Source organism: Tenrec ecaudatus, chromosome 8 (assembly GCF_050624435.1).
Source record: "Tenrec ecaudatus isolate mTenEca1 chromosome 8, mTenEca1.hap1, whole genome shotgun sequence".
NCBI lineage: Eukaryota > Metazoa > Chordata > Mammalia > Afrosoricida > Tenrecidae > Tenrec > Tenrec ecaudatus.
Genome location: NC_134537.1, coordinates 58,521,598 through 58,548,718, shown reverse-complemented (window position 1 = coordinate 58,548,718; position 27,121 = coordinate 58,521,598). Strand labels below are relative to the sequence as shown.

At 39.6% G+C, this 27,121-nt stretch overlaps 1 protein-coding gene across 1 annotated transcript in view; it reads right to left on the bottom strand.

The window, feature by feature from the left end:
- Positions 1-26,862, bottom strand: part of RGS7 (regulator of G protein signaling 7) — a 348,752-nt gene extending 321,890 nt beyond the window's left edge. The window contains exon 1 of the mRNA XM_075555677.1: positions 26,744-26,862. Within this exon, the coding sequence (XP_075411792.1) occupies positions 26,744-26,821 (78 nt within the window). The 5' untranslated portion in view covers positions 26,822-26,862. The remainder of the gene's footprint in view (positions 1-26,743) is intronic.
- Positions 26,863-27,121: the final 259 nt, after the last annotated feature.

The following is a 27,121-nucleotide window of genomic DNA, read 5'->3' as shown; positions in this document are numbered from 1 at the left end:
CTTCATTCCAATGACCTGCAAGTGTACACTGGTAACTGCAAGTTCAGAGGTTCAAATCTACCTCCCAATTCAAGGGATAAAGATGGGAATACTTGCTCCCGATTGGAAAAAACGAACTGCCATTGAGTCAATGCTGATTCACAGGGACCCTCCAGTGCAGGGGAGAACTGTCCCGGTGGGTTTTCCAGACTGTGGATGTGTATGGGATTTGAAAGGCTCCCTCGAGGAAAGGCTGATTGATGGTTTTTGAAATGCTGACCTTCCAGATTGCAGCAAAATGCACAACCACTATACCACCAGGGTTCCTGATAGCCAAACTCAACTGCCATCAAGCCAATCCCAATTAATGGTGACCCTATAGGACAGAGTAGAACTGCCCCCTGTGACTTTCAAAATTGTAATTCCTTTTGGGAGTAGAAAGCCTCATCTTTCTCAACAGGAGCAGCTGGTGGTTTTGAACCACTGACCTTGTGGTTAATAGTCCAACACATAACCACAACAGCATACTATAGGAAGGAATGCTCTACAGCAGGGGTATCAAACAGGGGGAACCCAAGGTATTTTTTGTGGCCCATGATGCTCTGAAATAAAACAAAAGTAGTAGAAATTATTATGAAGAAAATCACACTTAGGGAAGATCGAGGCAATACCGACACACAATTCTCTCGTCAACCCTTTAACTACTGGAGACAAGTATACACGTGGCCCAGTGCCTTTCCTGGGGGCCTGTGCAAATGTATAAATGCACAGACTCAGTTCTGGCGACGTCTGGAAATGATATGTCTGCCACTCTCAGTGTCACATAATGTAAACAGATCCCAATAGCGAAAAGGTCAAAAAGAGCACTCTGGATTGTGCTGTTATGAACCATACCTAACGGCAGCCATTATGATTGTGCATCATGTTTGTCAGCTGTCCAACATGTTGTGTGTTTTATTAGTTCCTTTGTTATAGTTTCCGGTCACAACATGAGAGCTAAGTGAAAACTAGCAGGAGGAAAGCACTAGCAAGTTTCCGGTAAAAAAAGAATAATCTCAGTTTTATAAATACATTAAATAAAATAAATGTTTAAATAAAAGCAATTATATAGTGTTTTCATTATCCTACCCTTATTCCTGAATCCTCACTTCAAAATATAAATGTAACAAAATTTGTGAATGTGATGTGGCCGCGTGAATCTTGCCTGTTGCACCAAATGGCCCGCGTTTTCATTGAGTTCGACACCCCTGACCTAGAATATTGAAAAAATCATGGGCTTCCAGAAGAAACGCCTTACCAGTCTTAAAAGAAAATAACCAGAATGCTCCTTATAAATAAGGATGGTGATACTTTGACTCTCGTAATTTGTGCATGTAAGTTAATAGGAAACACCAATCATTAGAACAGGACTTTGTGGGAGGTTAAATAGAAGAACTGACTGCTCTCATGTCAATTTCAACTAACAGCAATCCTGTAGAGCAGGGGCGTCAAACTCAATTAAAACGCGGGCAATTTGGTACAACAGGCAAGTTTCAAGCGGGTCAAATCACATTTACAAATTTTGTCAAATGTATATTTTGATGTGAGGATTCAGGAATATGGAAAGGATAATTAAAACACTATTGTAAGGTGTTCGAGAGGCGCCGGAGACCAAATCAGTCGAATTTGAGTAAACTGGCTTTATTGGGGAGAAAAACCCAGCCTGGGTGAAGTCCCACAGTCCAGTGCCCGGGCGGAGAGATTTCTTTCCTATACTGCATGGCAGTCACTTAATAGGAATCCAATCTGTTATCAGATAGCTGAGTACACTCATTGTTCTATCCAATTATTTTTTTCTGTCTCTCACCTCAACAATTAAGATATTTGCTCAATAATAGTAAAAATCTCAAATCCATTTCCAGAGTCCCCACTTAGACTAAACCTCCATGGCGCAACACCTGATCATTAAATATAATCTTTTATGGTGTTGAGAAAATTGTCTTCCATGACTTCTTAAGCTATGTTCTCTTATGCTCGCTACAGATTTTTTCATTTCTTTCTGCTCTAGGATTCTGAGATGTAGGTTTGACCTCTTAATAGTGTCCACCGTCATTCTCGGGCTTTCTTTAGATGCTTTCCCCTTTTTTGTTGACTCTCATCATTCGTAGTTGATAGAATTATCTTCGAGCTAACTAATTCCGTTTTCCTTCCCTTACATTCATTACATCATTTATAGCGTTGTCTACTGCAGTTATCTTGCTGTTTTCATTTGGTGTAGTTTCTAGTTCTTCAATACTTCCTATGGTTTATACAAATATTCCCTCGAGGACCTCTTCTTCACAGTAATCCTTTGGATTGGGGTGTTTTTCAGTTGTTTAAGCTTGTTTCTCTTGGTTTCTTTTGGGTACTGTGCTTGATTGCTTCCATAGCATCTGATGCAGAGATTAGTTGATGGGTGGGCTGTAAGGTCATTGATACTGTTAGGTGGTGCAAGAGTGGATTAAGAGAAACCACGTAACAAACAGGGGGGGGGGACAGTGGGAAAAGAGAGAGCAATAAATAAGAGGAAAAGAAGGAAGAAGAGAGAAAGAAAATAAGGGGACATATGAAAGGACCCTGGGCTGCAATCCGGAAATACTGAAAAATGCATTTTAAGAGGGGTAGTATCATTTAATAGGTATCATAAAAACGTATTTCATATGGGAAAGGAGAGAGCGATCAGAAAGAGATAGCAGGTCAGGAAAGAGAAAAGAGTAAGCAAATAGACAATCCTACAACAGCATATGGTGGCATAGTGGTTAAACATTGGGTTGCTAACAAGAAGGTCAGCAGTTCAAAACTACCAGGTGAACCACAAGGTCAGAAGTTCAAAGCCACCAGCTCAACTACAAAGTCAGCAGTTTAAAAATACTAGCCATTCCTTGGGAGAAAGATGAGACCTTCTAATACCATAAATATTTACAGTCTCAGAAATCCACAGGGGTGATTCTACCCTGTCCTAAACAGTCACTATGAGCCAGAATCATCTCAACTGCAGTGAATTTGATATGTACAGAAGAAGTAGATTTAAAGAAAAAAGAAGAAAACAAAAACTAGAAGAAGCAAGGAGAAAGAAGAAAAACAAAAAGCCAGGGAAGTCTTGTGTGGTTTGGGGACACGGGCCCAAGGACATAGTGGACACACGCTGATCCTTGGTAGGGGCATATAGGTAAATGATGGTAGGGGTACACCGGGCAAAGTAGAGACCAAAGGAGAGCCGTTTGGGAAGGGATGTATGTGCCTGTTGTCTGCTCCATGCTGAGTGGACAATGGACCCTCTGCAGCGAGGAACCAGCGCAGTCTGACTGAATGGAGGCAGAGAAAGGGGTGCAAAAGCAGGAAAGGAGACGCCAGTGCTGGGTCAGTGAGTGCCCATGGTATGTGTGAAAGGGGGGAGAACACAGAAGCCTCTCAGACTGATAGTCAGTGGTGAAAGGGAGGCACAGCCAGGGCGGGTGGCTCCTGAAATATAACCTAGACAATACAGACTCCTGAGTTCCTCCCTTCAGTTCCCCTCAAGTTGCTTAGTGTTAAAGTTGGCATATAATGCAAGCAAAGCGATAGGAGTTCTTTTTCTGGGTTTGCTATTACAAATGCTGTCTACCCTCTGACCCTTCTTGTTAGTAGTTCAACTTTCTTTACCTCTATTCTATACTGCAGATTTCCTCTCATCTACTGTACAAAGAAACTATGATATATATTTTCATATAATTTGATTTCAGAATTCTGTCACCTTATGTTGCATATTCTTCCACAATGCATTTTCCCAATAATAAAATCAAGTGGTAGCTTCTAATTTAAGATTGCAATTTACTAGAGATATAAGCAATAAGTCACTTCCAAAAAACAAACAAACAAACAAAAAACTCACGGCCATTAAGTTGATTCTGACTCAGAAATTCTATAGGACAGAGTAGAACAGTCTGGCAAGTTTCCCAGACTGTAACTTTTATCATCTTTCTCCTGTAGAATAGCTAGTGGTTTTGAACTGCTGACCTTGTGGTTGGCAGAACAATGGATAATCACTACTTAGCCTCCATGAACCTCATCTATGAAACAGAAATGGTTAATAATGAGCATATGGGTTTCTTATATATAAATGAGATTCTATAGCAAAAATGCTTTGCAAGCTGGAAAACACAATTTAAATGTCAACTACATATTAAACCTAAAAGATTCAGTCTATAAAAGAGTAATATGGATGGAACTTTATATGATGCTACATCTTTAAACAACTAGGGAAAAGGGTTAGAAAGAAGAAGAGGCGGAGAACAGAAGAAAAGTAAAGAGAAATAAACAGATGAAAGAGGTAAGGTGGGAAACGAAGAAGGGAGAGAGAAAATTGGGGCTCAGGACAAGAGAAACAGATTTAATCATATTCCCAAAGACTATGAGTGATGGAGCCCAATAATGACTCGCAGCATTTCCTGGGCGCTCCAAGTATAGTAACGAGCTCTGCGGGCACAACGAGTCCACGGAGGTCAATTTAAAAAGTGTAATGGGCCTCGGGGAAAAGCTACTAAAGGCATAAATTCCCGGGGCCTGGCCCAGACATTCTGGCAAGTGTCAGACCCAACCCAGGGACGCCTGTGACAGCTGTGTTAGTCAGCGTTGACTAGAGAAAGAAAAAACTAGGGAACGAGCTTTATATACAAGCTCAATCGCATATTGAGAAAACATCTCAGCCCAGTCCAGATCAAGTCCATAAGCCCCATACTGGCCCATATGTCTGATACCAATTGATAAAGTCCTCTTCAGACTCAAAACACATGCAATGATAGCGAATGCAGGAAGATTGCATGCAAGTGGGTGGAAAGTCTTGTAGATCCAGATTCAATGCTGGTGTGACTCTCGACATGGCTCCTCAAGCTCCAGGGCTCTAGCATATCTCCTTGTGTCTTGTCAACAGGAATGTCACAGGGAGGCAAGGAATGTATCTGGCTTCCAGTGAGCTATTTATGTGTCCGTGGTGCCTCCAAATGACCTGACTGACAGGCAAAATTTCACCCCTTCACTCTTAATAGTCTCAAATTGACAACAGATTATATAACTACCACAGCATCCAACTAAAAAGGTAGGGAAAAGGAAAAAAAAAAGGATGTGGGTAGTCGGGGAACAATGTAGTAACCCATTCACAGTGAGGGTATTGTTTATGTCTCCACAGGAAAGGCAAAGAGAGAACAGACTTCAACCTGGTGTGCCCAGACTTGAGGGCAACATGCCGACATGGATCAGCAAACTAACAGAGAGTTCTGCGGTGCGGGTCCCAATCCTAGCTACATTGATCCCTTCCCCAGAAGAATGAACTACAGAGGACAACACTGAAGACGTTGCCTGGGGCGATTATTGGGTCTGCTCAGACCACACAGAGCAAACTAAGAGAGAGAGAGAGAACTGCATCCTGGCCCATCAAGCCTCAAGGACTACATTCCTGCTTGGAGCAGCCAAGACTCCAAAAGCCAAGACTGTAGGGCTGACCCCACCAAAAGACACAACATCCTGTCACTGACACAGTATGAGAATTGTCCCCACACCAGGGCGAAACACAAAGGGTGTGCAACAGAGCTGCAGGGGGAACAAGGCAATGAAGTCCCCAAGGAATCCAGAAAATAGACTTCTGACTAAGGGGGCAGGGCTTGGCACTTCATCGGATCAATAAATATATTTAAGGGTCAGCAGACAGGCCTGGAACTATTTATAGCTTTTTTTCCCCTTTCTATGTCTTTCTATATAAAATAGACAGGATAAACAATCCCAAGGAGCAAACAACAGGACCTATGGTTCCAGGGTAACAGGGGAGAGGGAAGCAGGGGAAAGGGAGTTGGGAGTCAACGAACTCAGGGACAAGGGAACAACAGAGATTTAAAATCAAGGGTGAGGAGGGAGTAGAATTCCTGGTGAGGTTGGATCAAGTGCAATGGAGCCAAGAGGAATTACTGAGAGCTGAATGAAGGTCTAACATGGTAGTGGGACAGGAGGAAAGTAAAAGGAAACAGAAAAAGAACGAGGAGGCAAAATACAATTTATAGAGGTATAAATATAGGTATGTATATATCTAAATATATTAATTTATAATGAAAGGGATATAGGCCTATGTACATATATTTATATACTAAGTATTAAGGTAGCAGACAGACATTGGGTCTCTACTCAAGCCCTCCTGCAACACAAGAACACTTTGTTCTAATAACCTGACATTCTGCGATGCCCATATTCCTGACACAATTCCTGAAGATTAAATGGGTGCATAAGCAAATGTGGTGAAGAAAGCTGATGGTTCCTGGTTATTAGATGATATAGCATCTGGGACTTAAAGGCTTGAAGTTAAACAAGCGGTCATCTAGCAGGAAAGAAACAAAGCCCACTTGGAAGAAGCACACCAGCCTGTGTGATCACGAGGTGTCAACAGGATCAGGTATCAGACATCAGAAGATCTAAAATAAACAATCATATTGATGTGAATGAGGAGGGTTGGAGTGGAGACCCAAAGTCCATCTGTGGACAACTGACCATTCCCTCACAGAAGGGTCACAAGGAAGGGACAAGTCAGCCAGGATGCAGTATAGCACCGATGAAACATACAACATCCCTCTAGTTCTTTAATGCTTCTCCCCCACCCTCAATATCATGACCCCAGTTCTACCTTAAAAATCAGGATAGACCGAAGCAGGTACATTGGTACACATAAAAGCTCTGGATCCACAAAATCCAGGACAGATAAAATTCTCAGTAACAGTAATGGGAGTAAGTGATAGCCTGAGGGTACAGAGAAGGTGGGGGAAAAGGAGAAACCAATCCCAATGATTAATGTATAATATCCCCCACATACCACTGAGAGGTAAGAACACCAGAAATATGGCTGAAGGGAGACATTGGATGGTGTATAATTATAACAAATAATATTTCTACAGGAAACTAGATATTATAACAAACTCATAATATTAACAAGAATGGGAAAATAAGGCTATAAACAAAAACCACACGCACTCCATCAAGGTGATGTGGACTCATAGCAAGACTATAGAACAGGGTAGAACTGCCCTGTGAGTTTCTGGGATTATAGCTCTTTCTGGAAATAGAAAGCCCCATCTTTCTCCTGCAGAGCAGCTGCGGGTGTCAAATCTGACCTTGCACATCAAAACCCAACTTGTAACCACTACACCACCAAGGCTACTCAGCAGCAGGTAAACACATTCTTCCCACTGAGAAAGTCCATAAATTCTATTTTAGTGCCCAATAGCAATAAAAATGATCTTGGAATCCAAAAGCATTCGTTACTTCAATAAGACTACCTGGAGTGGCACAAGAAGAGCTTCAGCTCCATGAAATTACTACAATTGTAAATGAAATGACAAATTATTCTGTGGCTGAGAGCTCGGATTTCTTAGTGCATACTGTGCTACTAGGCAACTAGAATTTTGCAATAACTTTAAAGTATTAGCTAAAATATAAGGTCATTTGGGAGCAAGATGGCAACTAAGAGGCACACATAGGAGGGTCTCTGCAGAGACCAGCAGAGAAATGCCACGGAGAGGGATATCCTATACTTCCAGACTGCGAAATTCTTTACATAAAGTAGACACAAATTTATTAAAATAAAATAGCAGCAACATCTGCCAAGAGATCCCCACCTTGCCACGGCTCTTGGTACTAGCCAGTAGAGCACAGATCCCCAACCTTCTCAACCAATCGGAGCCTGTGCAGGAGCTAGCTGCTGGGGTGACTGATGGGCTGAGCCACCAGGATATGAGGCTACACGACCAGCCTGGGGCAGATAGAAGCACTAATCCATTTCTCGAAGCCCTACCTCTGCAACTGCAGGGATAGCACAGTCTTCCAAGCCCTGTGGAGATAACTCTGCAGGGCAGCCTGGAGCAGGTGTAAACAGTGAATAGACTAACTCTCCACACAGAAGCTGTGGGAGCTCCCGCCGCGCTCAGCAAAACGAATCTCTGGTCCCCAAGTACAGTTTGGTACAACCCACAGCCCCCTCCTTAGGATAGAGCCATTCATACGCTTTTTTTTAACTTCTTTGTTTAGCAGTTAACACACCCATGGTTTCATTAGCAAGTTATTAGCATAACAATACAAGTAGAAACTGTAACAGTAGTTTTAAGAAGCACAGGAAGGGAGTTTGGGTATGAGACTGACTAAAAGCCTCAGGTCCCAGAAGCTGCTCCTGGCTGACAAGTGGATAGAGCTAACTATTCACCACCTGTCCCAAGAGACTGGTTAGCACCCCAAGCTGCCCAGACAAACAACCTGCCCTGTGAACAGGTTCATTTTGCCTTCCTGGAGAACCAACATAGGTACTAGATATAGACCCCACGTGTCCACCCCAACTTGGTCACTTCCATCATCCAACAAACCCATCCTCTCTGACCTGATCAATTTGCGGTTGTCTTTAAGATAATTAACCTAAATTATGAGAATACAGAACTCAGCCATACCAGACACAAAAATCATAAAGTAACTATTATTACTTTAATTTTTTGCTTTCAATTTACTTAGTTTTCTAGTCTGTCCACATATCATCAATCCACAAGTTAGCACCCACATCAGAGACAACGTTCTTGGGCAACCCAAACAAACATATGAGGGGTACCCACCAGGCCAGACTGTTAATTAAGCTTTCTATTTAGAGGTTCTGAAAAGATTGCACAACAGTGTGTGACCAAAAAAGGCCTGATTTGTGGCAGACGGAAGACTGGCTTTGCCAACACGACAACGCACCTGCTTACACAGCCATCTTAGTATGCAAGTTTGGGGCAAAGAGTAGCATGCCTCTCTTGCCCCACCCACCTTACTCACCTGACCTCGCTCTGTGTGACTTCTTTTGGTTTCCATCAATGAGGAGGGACATGAAAGGGCAGTAATTTAATGACATAGAAAAGGTGAAGAAAAAAACAAGGAGGCTGCCAGGCATCCAGATGAGTTTGAAAAATGCTTCCAAAAATGGAATCACAAATTTGACAAATATATTAATTGTAATGGAGAGTACTCTGAAAGTGATAAGGATGATTTGGAAAAAAAATTATATACATAGCTTTAAAAAAATTCCATTGGTGGGGGATGGGGCAACCCCGCTGTATGTTAAGAGCTCTCTGCTTTCTTACTCTAGCGTCATGTTTTCTAATTTTATTTTTAAGACTTTGGTGCCTTGTCCTTTCCTTCTTTGTATTTAATATCTAAATTTCTATTTTAAAGCACCTTTTGTCTAACTTTTTCAAGTTAGGATCAAACCATGGTATAATAAAACATGTGGTCAGTTGACCTTTCTCTAAATACAACCTCTATTGTTCTAGGTACAAATTTCTCACTTGTTCCATGAGAGAAATTTCTTCTATGGATTTTCAAGTATTGTAGGTGGTCTTTTCTTTCTTACTCTTTATTTTTATTTTTATCTTTATATTGTTATTAGTATTATCTTCTTTGTTTCATTTTGTTTTTTACTGCTTCTGTTAGGTTTCATAGTTTATGAAGCACAGAACGAGTGGATGCATGGAGACAATAACTGATGCAAAGGTTTATCAGGAATGGGCGTGGGGAAAGCGAGAGCAATGGGTGAACTGACTGTGGCAATGTATATACATCTCTTTTCAAAAGCTATTTAAGTATGAAGTGAATGATATGTGAATATTAAGAAAACTCCTTTAAAAAATAGAAAAAAACCCAAACTTGATCTGATGCGACCATTGGTTAAGGAGGAAACATTTTTATTTTGGGGGCACTGTGTTTATTTTAATGGCAATAGAACAATTTGGACAGGTATATCAATAATGATTGTACAACATGAAATGTATAATCAATGACACTGAATTATACATGTTGAAGTTGTTGAATTGGTGAATGTTTTGTGTATATTTTACCACAATTGAAAATAATAATTGCATGAATAAAATTAGTTCAAGGCAGAAAAAAATGTTCTAAAGTTGATTGTGATTATTATTGTACAACATTTCTTGCTATGATTGAACTATTGAATTGTATGATTTGTAGATGAAATGCCAATAAAACTGCTTTAAAAATTAGCTTAGAACCCCCCCTCAAAAAAAATCAGATTTTTGATTAAGGAAAAATCTAAATGTTCATATATTTAAAAAATAAGAAGTTACTGAGGATCTAACCTGTCTTTTAAAAGTTGTTGGAATAAGATTATTTCAAGGAAAATAACACAGTAATTATCATTCCAGTTATCTTAACCTTCAAAAAGTCCACTATATACATTGAATCAGGGCATTGGTGATGTCGTGGGTTATGCTTTAGACTGTATTAACTCATCAGCTGCTCCACAGGGGAAAATGTATGGTCTCTATAAACCAAAGGGCCAGTTTTACTCTGTCCTTAGGGTCACTGTGAGTCAAAATCAACACAGTGACAATGAAAAGTGTCAGAATTTATATCCTAAATGAGAATAATCTCTAACCTGCTTAGCCCTGTGTAATACTGTAAAATGTGTGTGTGTGTGTGTGTGTGTGTATGATTGCCCATCATTAACCTTTACTTTTCTTCCTGACAGTCTATTTCTTTTGAACCCTTTCCTCCTTTGAAAATATTCCACTACTTTGGGTGAGTATCAGTTTTACCCAGGTCTGGCCCACTACATATGCAGACAGGACAAGTACAACCTACAGTTGACCCCAGAAGAAAACAACTAATCAAGGGTCAAAGACTCACCAGAAAGATGTAAGCAGACCATGCAGACAACATTTAAAAGTGAAGGGTTCAACAAGCCATTTCCTAACCAAGATTCATAACATAAAGCCTAATACACAGCACCCCCAGGGTTCCTTACAGCAACGCATTAAAAACAAAAACACCAACACTGAATCAGTTTCTCAGTGAATCTTTTCAGGAGCAGGTCCATCTCATGCTTGTCCCATAGAGCTTGTGGGCTTAAACAACCAACATCACAACTAGCAGTTGAACAAATACCCAACAGAGACACCAGAGCTCCTACCCACAGCAAACAATTGGCCACACCAACCATCTTGAGTACTTTGAGGGAATTCATAGCTGGGCCTGGGACTCAGAACAAGTCTCAGGGCCTATCAGAGTCAATTGGTATAACATAGCCCATAATGACAACTTTCTACATCATGGCACAGTAAGTATGACTGAAATATTAAAAACTTATAAGCATCCATCTAAGTGCAAGTACTGGTCTCTCCATAGCTGAAACAAAGGCTAGTGAATGAAGAAAATGACGGATGCATGGAATCTACTAGTTCAAAGAACTAATAGACCACCTGAATATTACCCTCCGTGACCACAGAAGATGTGGAAAGTGCCCTGCTACCACTGCCAACTGGAGGAAGAGGGATCACATTAGAAGATCTTGATAGAGCAAGAAGAAAATGTGGAGCAAAATTCAAGAGCATAAAAAAGACAATGCTAACCTGTCAAAGAGAGACAGGTGGACTCCCTTCCTGCTCCTAAGAATATGGACATTATTTATCCTTCAATCCTCAAATAGAACTAACTTCCCATTGCTCAACTTTCAGACGACAATAGAGCTTAACAGGACCCCTAGTAGCATAGTAGTTACACATTGGACTGCTAATCACAAAGTCAGCGGTTCTAACTGACTGGAGGCTCTGAGGGAGAAAGATAAGGCTTTTTTTTTTCCCCCTTAAAGATTCATAGCCTCAGAAACTCCAGGGAATAGTTCTACTGTGCCCTATAAGGGCACTATCACTTGGAATGGACTCAGTGATAATGTGTTTAGATTACATAGTTTCAAGTACTGTGTATCAAATGAAAAGCTACATATTAAAAAAAAACCTCATTGCCATCTAGTTAATTCTGACTCTAGGTCAGAGTAGAACTGCATGTGTGGGCTTCTGAGACTGTAACTCTTTTATAGGAGTTGACAGCCTCATCTTTCCAATGGTGGTTCTGAACCACTCACCTCACATTTCACAGCCCAATGCATAACCCAGCTATCAAAAAATATAGTGTCTTGGATCTTAAAGGCTTAAAGGTAAACAAGCGGCCATCTAGATGAGAAGCAACAAAGCCCACATGGAAGAAACACACCAGACTGTGTAGTCACAGGTGTTGAAGGGATCAGGGATCAGGCATCAAGGGAAAAAATATCATATCATTGTGAACGAGGAGGAGCACAGATTTGGACCCAAAGCCCATCTGTGGGCAACTGGACATCCCCTTGCAGAAGGGTCCCGGGGAGGAGATGCGCCAGTCAGGGTGCAGCGTAGCAACAATGAAACATACAACTTTCCTCTATTTCCTAAATGCTTCCTCCCCCTGCCCTACTATCATGATCCCAATTCTACCTTACAAATCTGGTTATACCATAAGATGTACACTGGTACAGATACAAATTGGAAACATAGTAAATCCAGGACAGATAAACCCCACAGGACCAGTAGCAAAAGTGGTCACACCAGAAGGGTAGAGCAAAGGTTGGGTAGTTGGGGGTAACCGATAACAATGATCTACATATGGCCTCCTCGCTGGAAGACAGACAACAGAGAAGTGGGTGAAGGGAGACGTCAGGCAGTGTAAGATATGACAAAATAATAATAATTTATAACTTATCAAGAGTTCATGATGGAGGGGTGTGCAGGGAGGGACAGGAAAAATGAGGAGCTGATATCAAGGGCTCAAGTAGAAATCAAATGTTTTGAGAATGATGGTGGCAACAGTTGTATAGATGTGCTTGACACAATGGATGGATGTGATGTGTTGTATGAGGCCCCAATAAAATTATTTTTTTAATGCATGGAAAAATTTCATTATCTTTTCACTCCATTTTTCCTTGAACTGTGTGAATTACCTTCAAATGTGTATGTATATGTGAGTATACATACAGCAATATATATTTATATATAAAAGTACACAGAAGCACAGTTATGGAACTTCTTAGACATAATCAAATACATTGTGAGATTGGTTTTCTTAGCTTGAAACATTAGGACCATAGTCATAAAATTTATGGTCAACACCCTACTTTGGTCGTAGTGTCTGGGATGTTAAAGGCTGGAGTACTGTCAAGTTTTCTTGCCTAGAGAACAAGAGAAAGAAAGAAGGAAACCAAAGACTAAAGAGAAAAAAGTCGTTTACAAGAGTAACAGTCTAAATGAAGCATGGCAACATTTACCCTGAAGCTACAACTAAGGACCATTCTGATCAGAGCCACAGTGATGGATCCTGATAGAGGAGGAGATAAAGATGGAACAGAAGTTAAGTACTAAAAAGGGACCAGTTGAGACGAGAGGACTACTGAGACACCTTGATATACTTCATAAACCTTGATTGAAAACTACACCCTGAAGGTATCTTTTAGCTAAAAAATAGATGTCTCATAAAAGAATATGAATTACTAGTGAATACTGCCTGCCTTTGAAAAATCAACTGAGAGCAAATGGGCAATACTTACTCTTACAAAAGATGGAAGTATAAAGGAACAAGGAAACCAGATTGCTGGAAGGGAAACACTCTGAGGCGAATTAGTGAGGATAGTAAAACACTGTCAAAAGAGTAACCACTGTAGTCGTTTTTTGTGTACAAACTGTTAAGGAGGAACCTAACTTACAATGTATACCCTTCACCAAAAAATACAATAAAATATTCTTTGTAAAACATAGAACTAAAGGTTAAACATACATATAAAAAAGATAGTTTACTACTGGAGTTAGAGAGGTGTAATGTTGACACTCTCAAGATGTACCTGAACAGCCAATCATAGAGACAAACAGATTGAGCTAACACAAATTATGTCAGCTAGTCCACCACCAAGACATTAGTAATGTCTGTAGCTCCTTCTTCTCAAAAAAAGGAATCAAGCCATTTTCCTTTATTGTAGGTAATGTCTATTCCTACAGAGCAAAGTAACTTCAGAAATAGCTTTCAAATATAACATAGCTTGCGTTGTATTTTCTTGTAAAAGGTCACTGGTCCCATCTTGCTCTTCAAGAATAACAACAATAAAACCTCACTGCCAGACTCCTAGCAGTCCTATAGGACAGGGTAGAACGTTCCCCTCCGAGTTTCCCAGACTGTAACTCTTCACAAAAGTAGAAAGTCTTTCCCCTTCTTCAAGAAAGGAGGGGTACTCATCTTTAAATAATAACATTTTGCCACTACTTCAATCAGATACTATGTTTAAAAGTACCAGTGACTATGTCTATAGGAACTATCTGTTCAAACAAGGTACTATCTTGTCTCTTCTCCAAAAGAGGTCAATTTATGAAATTAATCTTAATGAGTATAATATGTCACCTTTATGTCTATATTTAAGAGGGGAAAAATCAATATAAAGAATAAAAATATAAGTGCCCACATGGAGAATGAAGACAGAGAGGAGAGAATAGACATGGAATGGGAGATAAGAGTACGTAAGGGTACATGGGGTGAGGAGAAACTTAAGGATGTGAATGTTTAGGTATTTCCAAAATACAATCATTACAGCAAATTATAAACAAAGAAAATGTCTTACTGTTTTTCTAGAAGCTATAACAAAAATTGTTGCTGTAATGCCAAAAATGATTGGTATTTCTCACTAATGAAAATTTAGTATTCTAGACCATCTGAAATATGGACATCAATATGCCCTGGAAATTTCGTTTTTTCTAATGCAAAAATGTTACCTGCTGGTCAAAATTTAAAAAAAATAGATGTGTACTGCCTAGTGGACAACATGCTGACCAGAGTATATTTCCCTGTATTCTGGATTCAAGTTCAGGTATCACTGAAGTCAAGGCTAAATAGAAGTAGTGTTAGAGGCCATTAACCAAAACCAAAATCAGATCAGAATTATCACCTGATTCAAGAAGGGTGTAAATGCAAAACTAGTTGGAGTTACTAGGCTCTTAGAGTAGATCGACAATTTGACATATTTAAGGACATCATAAGTACGTCAAACTATCTAACCATGCTAATTTAACCATCTTCTGATGAAAGAGATGACATTATAAGTCAAAGATGTGGTAAAGTGAATACTGTGCCAATATGGATGCCCAAGGAAGATATGAGTGTTTCGTTGTACTTACCAGGGTACAGGGACTGGAGATAAAGGAAAATCACTGTTTATGTAGCAAAGACTTTCTTGTTAAACAGGAATTGAAAATTTGGCAATGAATACCATGATTGATGTAGGTTTACTAGATTATGCAATTAAACATGTTGAATTGGCAAGTGTTGCATTTTTTATATTCTTACAATAAGTATTTCATACAAAATGGATACATATATTAGGTTAGGTACTGTCAAGTCAGTTCCTACTCATATTGACACTATGTACAACAAAATAAACCCGCCTTGACCTGTGCCATCTCCACAAGCATCTTATGTTTACGTGCATGGCTGCGTGCACCGTGTCCATCTTGACAAGGCCCTCCTCTTTTTCACGCCCTTCTACTTTATGAAGCAGGATATTTTTTTCTAGGGAGAGATCTCTCCTGGTAACATGTCCAAAATAATGCACACACGCCTGTGTGTGTATGTGTATGTATACACACAAAAAACATAGTTTTGGCAGCGCATTCTTAATTATTGTAGGAAACACACACGTATCAATAGGAAAAGAATATCAGAAGTTGGATTTCATAAAATCCAAATTAATAATTTTCATATATCAAAATAAAAAAGTAACAAGATAACCTGTGAAATTTGAGGAAATACTTCTATATGCAATTTATGCAGTTGATAATAGTTCAATACCCAAAGTATAGAACGAATCTTACAATTTTTTTAAAAGGCAAAGAACATTAGCCTTATCTCCAAATGATATATATGTTGTCAATTATGTCCTGAAAAAAAATGCTCATCTTGGCTAGCAGATATGGCTTAGAAAACATAACCCATTGATCTGGTTCCTACAGGAGAAAAACAAGCAGAGAATCAAAGGCTGGAGAAAAATATACCCAGCAAATAGCAATTCAAAAAAAGCAGAGGTTGCAATCCTAGTAACAGGCAAATTTCATCTCAAGGTACAAGTGATAACAAGAGACAAGGAGGGGCACTGTATAATGCTCACAGGAACGGTAAACCAAGAACCAGTGAGCATAATAAATATACATGTGCCCAACGGGAGACCCATTAAATTCATAAATCAAACACTCCAAAAGATGAAAAAAGAAATTACGGGCTCATTAATTATAGTAGATGACTTAATACAACACTCTCCGAAAAGGAAGGTTCACAGGGAAAGAAACTTAACAGGGAGGCTACATATCTAAACATTGCAACTTGACCTGATAGTTACAGAGCTCTTCGCCCAAGTGCAAAATAATTCACATTATTTTCAATGCCAAATGGCACATACTCAAAGAGAGACCACATGCAGGGACACAGTCTAATCTTTAAATTCAAGCAATAGAGCTTATACAGGCTTCTTTCCCTGATCACGATGCAATAAGGCTGGAAATCAACAAAAGGACAATTAAGAAAATAAGGGCAAATAATTAGATGATTAATTTCTCTATTGCAAAAGAAGTGGGCATCGGCCCAGATAAGAGATGAAATTAGGACATTTCTAGAAACCAATGAGAATGAGAATACGACGTACCAAAGGCATTTATCATAGGAAGTTTGATGGCAATACATGCACATATGAAAAAGGAAGAGAGACTTATGGTTGATATGCTGGCACTAAACTTATAGCAATTAGAGCAGAGTCAACAGGACAATCCTACTAGTAGAAAAAGGAAAGAAATTATAAAAATCAGGGAAGAGATACAGGAGAGTGAACGCAAGAAAACTATGGAAAAGTTAATGCAGCTGAAAAACTGGTTCTTTGAAAAGATTAACAGAATTGACAAATCACTGCCAAACCTACCCAAAGAAAGGAAGGAACAAATTTCAGTAGCACAGATAAGGGATAAAACAGGGGACATTACAATGGACTGTGATGAAATCAAAAGAATAATTACACAGTACTACGAAGGCCTGTACACTAATGAATCCAACAACATGGAAGATGTGGAAGAATACTTGGAAAAACAAACCCTACCTAGACTATCCCAGATGGACATCAAGAATCCCAAAAGACCCATAGCAATAGAAGTAATAAACAAGGTTATTAAGGGATTACCAACAAAAACACCTGGGCCAGATGGCTTCACAGGAGAATTCTACCAAGCATTATATGGAAGAACTGACATCAATCCTACACAAACTCTTAAAGAACATGGAAAAAGACAACAAACTCCGGAACTCTTTCTATGAATCTCCCTTAACTGATACCTAAACGGACAATGATCCCACAAGATTTGAGAACTACAAACCAGTATCACTAATTGTGGTAGTTACATAATCTGAAGTCAATTGGAGACTAGAGAGGATTAAGAGTGAAGGGGTGGGTCTAGCCTGTCAATCGGGCCATAGCCAATCAGGCCTCTGTGTGAGAATGGCTTTCTCCTGAGAATTATGGAAAATCTCTGCTAACTTCCTGTGAGACATCCCTGAGAGAAGCCATATGGACCTAACCTTATGCAGCCCTGGGAACTAGAAGAGCCATATGGAGACCCCCGCCAGCGCTGAGATGTTTACATCACCACTGTATCCACAGCACTTTCCACTCACTGGCCTGTAATCATCCTGCACTCAGAGTCATTGCATGTGTTTCATGAGTCTTAAGAGGACTTTATATATGGGTATGAGAAATGTTGGCTAATAGCAGACTTATGGGTTTGACTGGACTGCATTAGGATGCTTTCTTAATGTTCTGTTACCCTTTATATAACTCTCTTATTTTTTTTCACCCGCTGCCGATTATATAACTCTCTCTTTTTTTTTAATTTTAACAATTTATTAGGGGCTAATACAATTCTCATCACAGTTCATACATATACATACATCAATTGTATAAAGCACATCTGTACAGTCTTTGCCCTAATCATTTTTTTCTCCTCTTTTCTTTTTTTACATTTTATTAGGGACTCATACAACTCTTATCACCATCCATACATATACATACATCAATTGTATAAAGCACATCCATACATTCCCTGCCCCAATCATTCTCAAGGCATTTGCTCTCCACTTAAGCCCCTTGCATCAGGTCCTCTTTTTTTTTTCCCCTCCCTCCCCTTTCCCCCCTCCCTCATGTGCCCTTGGTAATTTATACCTCGTTATTTTGTCATATCTTGCCCTATCCGGAGTCTCCCTTCCCCCCTTCTCTGCTGCAAATGTGGTGAAGAAAGCTGATGGTGCCCAGCTATCAAAAGAGATAGTGTCTGGGGTCTTAAAGGCTTGAAGGTGAACAAGCGGCCATCAAGCTCAGAAGCAAAAAAGCCCACATGGAAGAAGCACACCGGCCAGTGCGATCACGAGGTGCCAAGGGACCAGGTATATGGCATCATGCAAAAAAAAAACAAAACAATGATATAAGTGTGTGTATGTATGTGTATATATGTGTATATGTATATGTATATATATACCATATTAAATGAAGGGGGAAGTGCAGAGTGGAGACCCAAGGCCCAAGTGTCGGCCAATGGAGATCCCCTCATAGAGGTGTTTAGGAAAGGAGACTGGTTAATTAGGGTGCGAGGTAGTGCCGATGAAGAACACAGCTTTCCCCCAGATCCTGGATGCTTCCTCCCACCAACTACCATGATCCGAATTCTACCTTGCAGGCCTGGATCGGACAGAGGCTGTACACTGGTACATATGAGGGCTGGAGGTACAGGGAATCCAGGGTGGATGATACCTTCAGGACCAAGGGTGTGAGGGACGATGCTGGGAGAGTGGAGGGTGAGTGGGTTGGAAAAGGGGAACTGATTACAAGGATCCACATGTGACCTCTTCCCTGGGAGAGGGACAGCAGAGAAGGGGGGAAGGGAGACTCCGGATAACTCTCTCTTATGGACATATGTGTTACCATGAATTTGTCTCTTTAGTCCACCTGGATCAACACATTATGGTACCTTGGAAGTGGGGTACTAGAGAAACAAATCATGAATATGGAGAATGGATGTTTTTGATTTCTCCCTCATGGTAGTGTTTCTTTTTTGGGTAGCCAGAAGTCAGATATGTCCAGGCAGTTTACTGGGTTGTTTTATGGAGAGTTAAAGTTTTGTTAATTTTGTTTGGTTGTTGCCTTTGGTTATTCCTGTGTGAGATGGCAAAAAAAAAAAAAATGAATGTTGTTAATGTGTACTTTGAGCTCAGGAGTAGAAATTGCCCCCTGAATTTCTCAGAAACCACGATGCTTAGGGAAAATGACTGACAGAAAGCCTGGATCTGGTTTGATGCTCTCAGAAGCCTAATGCCATATTTTGTATCTGAAGAATCATTTAGATAAGGATTTAGATAAGATAGATAAGGGTTGAAATTAACTTTTAAGAGCTGAGTTTAGTATATGATTCTACTTTGTTTATATTGATTTCTTCTGCTTATTTTTGTAGATGTAAGGATTTATAGAAATTATTTTGGGAAGTATAAAAATAGAGTGCTTGTAAGCCCACTTGCCTTGAGCCAAAAACTTGATCATTAGGTAGGTTCAGGAAAAAAGAAAGCTTTGAAAAGATAAGCCTCACCCAGTGTTTTGGAGTACTCAGGATATTTTCATTCCAAGAGCTCTGCCTAAGGGCAAGATTGACAGATTGTGAAAGGAATAAAAAAAAAAGGAACTCTGGATATTTGAAGTTTTGATTTTTTCCAGAAGCTGAACAAAATCTGGAGCCGTGAAGAAAACTCCTCTCTGGGACTGAACGTTAAAGGGAGCCTGAGGGCAGGCTAGGTCACCATCTGTATCCATTGTTGAGTAGAAGTGCACCCCGGTGAGGCTCTGTGAGGCAGCCCACATTGAGTTGAACAGAACCCAACAAGATAAAGAGACGATATTTGAGCCTGTGAGCTGGTACATGTTGCTGCAGACGTTATGGACGGCCTTTCCTCGTATGACTTTGCTTATGGATGGGACTTCACAAGGTTCCAACTGCAATGAAGATTCTTCATGTCAAAGATTATGATTGGCTCCTCAGAGATGTTGTAAGGTGTTGTAGCACACTAATGAACATCAATGCAAAAATCTTTAACAAAATACTGGCCAATAGAAGACAAAAATATATAAAACAAATACTTCACCATGACCAAGTGAGATTCATCATACTAGAGATGCAGGGATGGTTCAACACACAAAATATCATCCGTATTTTTGCCACATTGACATGAAAAATCATAAAAAACACACGATAATTTTGATAGATGCAGACAATGCATTTAACAACATCCAACACCAATTCCTATGTGATACACTCAAAAAGGTAGAAATGGAAGGAAAATTCCTAAATATAATATACAAGCTGTATATGAAAGACCAACAGCCAACATAGTAGTCAATAGAGAAAAGATTAAAACAATCCCACTGAAAAAGGGGACCAGATAAGGATGCCCCTTGTCCCCCCTCTTATTTAACATCATACAGGTTGTCCTAGTTAACAACATAAGGCAACGGAAAGACATCGAAGTATTTGGGAAAGGAAGGCGTGAAACTATTCTTATTCACTGATGGCATGATTTTACATGTTGAAAAGTCCAAAAACTCCACAAGGGGAGTACTAGAAACAATAAAGGAATGTGGCAGAGTGGCAGGATACAAGATCAACAAGCAGAAGTCTATCGGATTGATATGCATACTGGACAGGACCACGAGAGAGGGGATCAAAAAGGCAGTACCCTTCACAATAGCCAAGTACAAATGGAAATATCTAGGGATATACCTGACTAATAAAAAATTAAAATATTTATATGAGGAAAACTACAGAGCACTATTACGAGAAACCAAGCGTGGCCGTGGTGACTGGAAGACTACCAGAAGATAATCAAATGGAAGACATCAAAATGTCATGGATCAGAAGGCTCAATCTAGCAAAGATGTCAGTTTAGCCCAAGACTCTATACATGTTGAATGCTGTCTTGATACAAATACCATCATTTTTCTTCAAAGAATTGGAAAAACGGATTACCAACTTCATATAAAGAGGGAAGAAGCCCAGAGTCAGCAGAGAACTCCTCAAGAAGAAGGACAAAGTGGGAAGGTTTGCTCTACCTGACCTTAGCACCTACTTATAGCCATGGTGGTCCAAACAGTGTGAGGATGGTACAATGATAGATACTCAGACTAATGGAAAAGAACTGAAAACCAGAAATAAAATCATCAGCATGCAGACAACTGATCTTTGATAAAGGCCTAAAAAATAGCAAATGGGAACAGATGCCCTCTTCAAGAAGTGGTGTTGGAAAAAAATAAATGGATATCTACCTGCAGAAAAATGAAGCAAGACCCATACCTCACTCCATGCACAAGAATAAACTCAAAGTGTATCACAGACCTCAAGGTAAAACCCCAAACTATTAGGGCCATCAATGAGGGAATTGGGACAAACCTGAGAACTTTGGCGCAGAGGATACATTGGCTATTTGAAATAGGGAAGGACACAGTACAGAGGAGCAACAAATTAACAAGTGGGGTACACTGAAGATAAAACACCTGTGTACATCGAAAGAATTCACCGAGAGTAATACAAGAGCCCATAGACTCAGAAAACATCTTTAGCAATGGCACATCAGAAATACTAAAATCTACAAGGTTACATGCTTAAGATCTGCTAGCTTACAATAAGAAAAAAACTAATAGTCTACTGAGGAGGTGGGCAAATGACCTGAACAGAATTTTCACAAGGGCAGAAATCCAAATGGCAATTAAACATATGAGAACATGTTCCCAATCATTAGCCATTAGAGAAATGCAAATTAAAATAACTATGAGATACCACCTAACACCCTCAAAGATAGCCCAATTCAAAAAATCAGAAAGTAACAGTGTTGGAGGGTCTGTGTTGAGACAGGAAATCTCATCCACTGCTGGTAGACCTATAGGTATGTACAGCCACTATGGAAATTGATTTTGAAATATCTAAAACAGATGGAAATTGAGCTACCATATGACCCACCAATCCCCCTATTGGGCATATACCCAGAAGAAACAAGAAACAAACCAGGGTCAGACATGGGTGCTCCAATATTCATTGTGGTGCAGTTCACAAACACAAGAAGTTGGAAACAACCCAAATGTTCATCAATGGACCAATGGAGTACAATGGAGCACTAAGCATCCTTAAAAAGTAGTAATGAATGCATAAAGCACATCACTACAAATTATGCTAAACCAAGTAAGACCAGCACAAAAGGACAAGTGCAACATGAGTCCAGTGAGGTAAGCTTAAAAAGTTCAAAAGGGGCATAGAAGGAAAGCTGCTCTATACATACATTCCTGGGGTGAGGTTCAGGCACTATGGCAGGGGCCAAACCCAATTCAGGGATACATATAGCAGCCAACTAAATAGGAGGGGAAAAGAAAGAGGAAAAAAAAAAAAGAAATGGATAACAGGGGAATAGGGCACTAACCCATTCAAGGGGAGGGTAGTGTTTATATCTCATCTCGACAGGAGAGGGAGAAAGGGACCAGGCTTCAACCCAGTGTGCCAAGACATGAATACAATATACTGGAATGTACCAGGGAACCAAAGAGAGAGGTGGGGGGGGGGAGCAGACCCAATTCCAACTATGTGGACACCCCACTCCGAGAAGAATGCACTTCAGAAGACAGCACTGAAGCAACAGCTCAGGAGAGGGGCACACAAGAGCAAATTAACTGGGAAGGTGAGAGAGAGGAACACATCCAGGTCCGCCAAGCCCCAAGGACGATATTCCTGCTCAGAGCAGCCAATGCACACAGAGGACCACAAGGCCAGCCCCACCATGAGACAAAGATATGAAGTTCCTCACTGACCCATAGTGCTATGGGGGACAACACTGGAGATACAGTGTGGGAATTGTGACCACTCTGACCCTATCACACTGGGGGGAGTGTGAAACACTAAGGACATGCAACAAAGCAGCAAGGGGACAAAGTAATAAAGTCCCAGGGGAATCCAAATATAGACTTTGGGGCCAGAGCATTGCACTCCATCAGACTTGAATGGAAAATACTCCTAAAGGTCAACCAACAGACCTGGAACTATTTATAGGCTTTTCTTTTTTGTTGTTATTTTGATTTGTCTTCTTTTGTTGTTTTGTTTGGCTTTGTTTTGTTTTTGCACTTTTTATTGCCTCTGAATGTAATCCAGAGGAGAAAACAATGGGACTGACAGTTCTGGGGGGCATGAGAGAGGGTGAAGCAGGGGAAAAGAAGTGAATGTTAACAAACCCAGGGACAAGGGAACAAGTGATCTAAAATCCAGTGGCCAGAAAGGCAATAGGAGGCCTGGTGGGGCTTAATCAAGGGCAGGTTAGCCGAGAGGAATAACTGAAACCCAAATGATGGCCAAATATGATAATGGCACAAGAGGAAAGCAAAAAGAAATAGAGGAAAGAACTAGGAAGCAAAGGACATGTATAGAGGTCCTAAATACAGGCATGTACATGTGCAAACATATTCATATAAAATGATAGAGAAATATATATATATGTATGTATGTTAAGTACTAAGGTAGCAGATGGACATTGGGCCTCTACTCTACTCAACACAAGAACACTTTGTTCTAATAATCCAGCATTCAGTGATGCTCATCTTCCTGACACGATTGCTAAAGACAAAATGGGTGCATAAGCAAATGTGGTGAAGCACGCTGATGGTGCCCAGCTATCAAAAGATATAGCGACTGGGGTCTTAAAGGCTTGAAGATAAACAAATGGCCATCTAGCTGAGAAGCAACACAGTCCACCTGGAAGAAGCACACCAGCCTGTGTGATCATGAGGTATCAATGGGATCAGGTATCAGACATCAAAGGCCCAGAACAAAATATCTTATCAACGTGAATGAGGGGAAGTATAGAGTGGAAACCCAAAGCCCATCTGTAGACAATTGGACATCCAGTTACAGCAGGGTCACAGAGAAGAGATGAGCCAGTCAGTGTGCAGTATAGCACCAATGAAACATACAACTTTCTTCTAGTTCTTTAATGCTTCTTCCCTCCCACTATCATGACCTCAATTCTGCCTTACAAATCTGACTAGACCAGAGCATGGATACTGCTACAGATAAGAGCTTGAAGCACAGGGAATCCAGGACAGATAAACCCCTCAGGACCCATAATGAGAACAGAAATACCAGGAGGGGAAAGGGGAGGTGGAAGGAGAAAGGGGGAATCAATCACAATGGTCTGCATATAACCCCTTCCTAGGGGGATGGACAACAGAAAAAAGGGTGAAGGGAGACAGCGGTTGGTGTAAGACATGGGGGAGTAAAGTGAAAATTATAAATTTTCAAGGATTCATGAGATCGGGAGGGTGGAGGATGGGAGAAATGAGGAGCTGATATCAAGGACTAAATAGAAAATGTTTTGAAAATGATGATGGCAACATATGTACAAATGTGCTTGACACAATGGATGTGTGTATAGATCGTGATAAGAGCTGTAAGAGCCCCCAATAAAATGTTTTTTTAAAAAGGAAAAATGTTCATCTTTAAATAATTATGGAAATTCATATTAAAAATCACAAGATCACTTCGCATCCACTAGGATGCCTATGGAAAAAGTAAGAAATAACGGAAAATAACAACAGTTAATGAGTACTCAGAGAAATTGGAAACCTGGTTAGTGGTAAAGCTTAATGGAAACATTTAGGGTCCTCAAATAACTAAATATGGCATTACCAAATAAGCTAGTAATAAGAAGAAACAGGAATTCAAGGAGATGCTTGTACACCAATGTTCATGGCAGAACTGTTCACAACAAAAAGTGGAAGCTACCTAAGCGTTCACCATTAATGAGTAGAAAAACAAAGTGCATCATAGATGTACTATTCTCACTGAGGTGGATCCATATGGAGTTATCGTAACCCTATATGAGTAGAACTGCCCCAATAGGTTCATGGAGGCTGACTGGCATACCTTTCTCTTGGTTAGCAGCTGAGCATTTAACCCCCAGGGTTCCTAATAGACTAAAAGGAATTAACATCGATACCTGCTCCAATGGGGATGAGCCTTGAAAATATGTTACATAAAATAAATCAGACCCAAAAAAGGCAAACGCCACATTTCACTTACATGTAACATCTTTAAAAAAAGAATACTTACATGTATTTCCCTTACTTGTAATATTTAAGAAAAGAACATCACTGAATGAAATAACTGGGTATTTGACAATTCTAGGTGGATTTGGTTCTAAGCAGAAATATTTTGGGGGATTTTATGTGAGTTAAAATATTAAAATGTCTCTTTATTGCTCACATATTCAAGAAAATAAGCTATGAGAAATTTAAATCCTGTTTTATATAGTATAAGCAGTGTATAATGTTAGATTGGAGTTTGAGTATAAATTCTAGTAATAAATTACTTTTTTTAGGTCAATCAATTGTGTTCTTTTCCTATATCTCTATAAAAGAAGAGAACTGAATTAACTGGAATAATTAGAAAAAAAGTTAATATGACATCAAACTTTGCGTCTCATTCATGAATTATCATGAGAATAAATAATGTACATAGGGCAGGCATTTTAGCAATAGCTGTTTGTTTAGTATACCTTAGCCTCTTATTGCTTCGATTTCATTTTTTCTATAAATTGTTAGTTAACATCAAGTTGATATTATTGCTGTTTGTAAATTAGCACACTATAATGATCTCAGAGAGTGAATAGTTATTTCTAGTGTTATTGTTTTTCTCTTCTTTTATTAGCCCTTGGTTAGTGTTAATAACACACATCTTCTCATTCAAGCAATAAACATTATTCCCTCAACCATATTTATATTTATAAGTTATGTTGGGTCCTAGAGAGCTTACATTGTAATTGAATACAGATCAAAGCAGTGCATAATTCTTCACCTTCATTCATCATCAGCTCTGATCCTCCAACAGAAGCAACAAATGCAAACTCATGCTGGACTCAAAGATGGGCTCATGCTAATCTAAATACTCAACAATTGTCTAGGTTTCAAATAACTTCACTTTTACCATTGCTAATGTCAACCAAAGAAACCTTGCCTAATACATATTCAAATAATGATTTTTAAAAGGGCGCAATGAAAAATACATTGGAAATGGGTGATGCAGAAGTTAGATAAAAAGTACTGGTTCCTTATACTTAGTATGATTGTTGACTATAACCCAAATAAAGTTAGCCCAGCAACCGCTATGAAACACATACAATGTTCAAATGCATCATTATTCACGTTTCGGGAAATGTACTGCAGATAACATTACTATAAAATGCACAAAGCTATCAGATCTGTTTATGGCAAAAAGATTTTTTTAATCACCTCTGGAAAATGAAGGTTTATTTCACTAGAATATGACACTAGCATATAAATATCCATAAGCAAAGTCATAGAAATAATACTCGGGGAAAAATCCTAGGCTTAATCAAGCTGGAATAAAACAATTAAAGCACTCAAGTGTTCACACAGCAACATTCACTCTTAACAAAGAACACCAAAGCAGTCGATGTTAATTAACAGTCCTAAATATTTAGGAAAAAAATACAAACCAAGTTCTTAGAAATTATGGATTCTAAGTCACGTGTGTAACAAACCGCATAAATGTTCAACTACCTGCTACTGATACAACAGATTAATTTATGTAAAATATTCGGGAAAGATTGAGGACAGAGTATGACTAGACTCCATTTATTTCATTGCCGTGGTACGTATATTTATCACTTAAGAATTGCAGATTATTTTCCAGTATATTGTGGAGTCCTTAGTGAAATGCAGCATCCAACAGTCACAGGCAAGACCGAAGTTTCCCTACTGCCAAGAAAGTGAAGAAACTCTTACCTTTCTGTACACCAGCATGTTGGGTGAGTCATCTGCCACACCGTTACTGGTTTGTCCATAATTATTCCCCTGGGCCATGTCGCCCCCAAGTTCCGAGGCTCTCAGACACAGGAAATACCAATCTGTCCTGTAAAGGGTTAAAGAGACTTCCTTGAGATCCTGGTGGTGGGGCTGGAGGAGGTTAATTACTTAGAATCCTCTTCAGCATTCACACCCTGAGAAAGGCTTCAGCTGGAGGAAGTGGCACAGAATGGATTTATAATAAAACAAACCTGAGTTTATCCTCAGGGAATTAAGAGATCACAATTTCCTTGTGAGAAAGAATCTGTCACAGAGTGGATTGACGTTATTTTCTAAATATTCATTTTAAAAAGCACA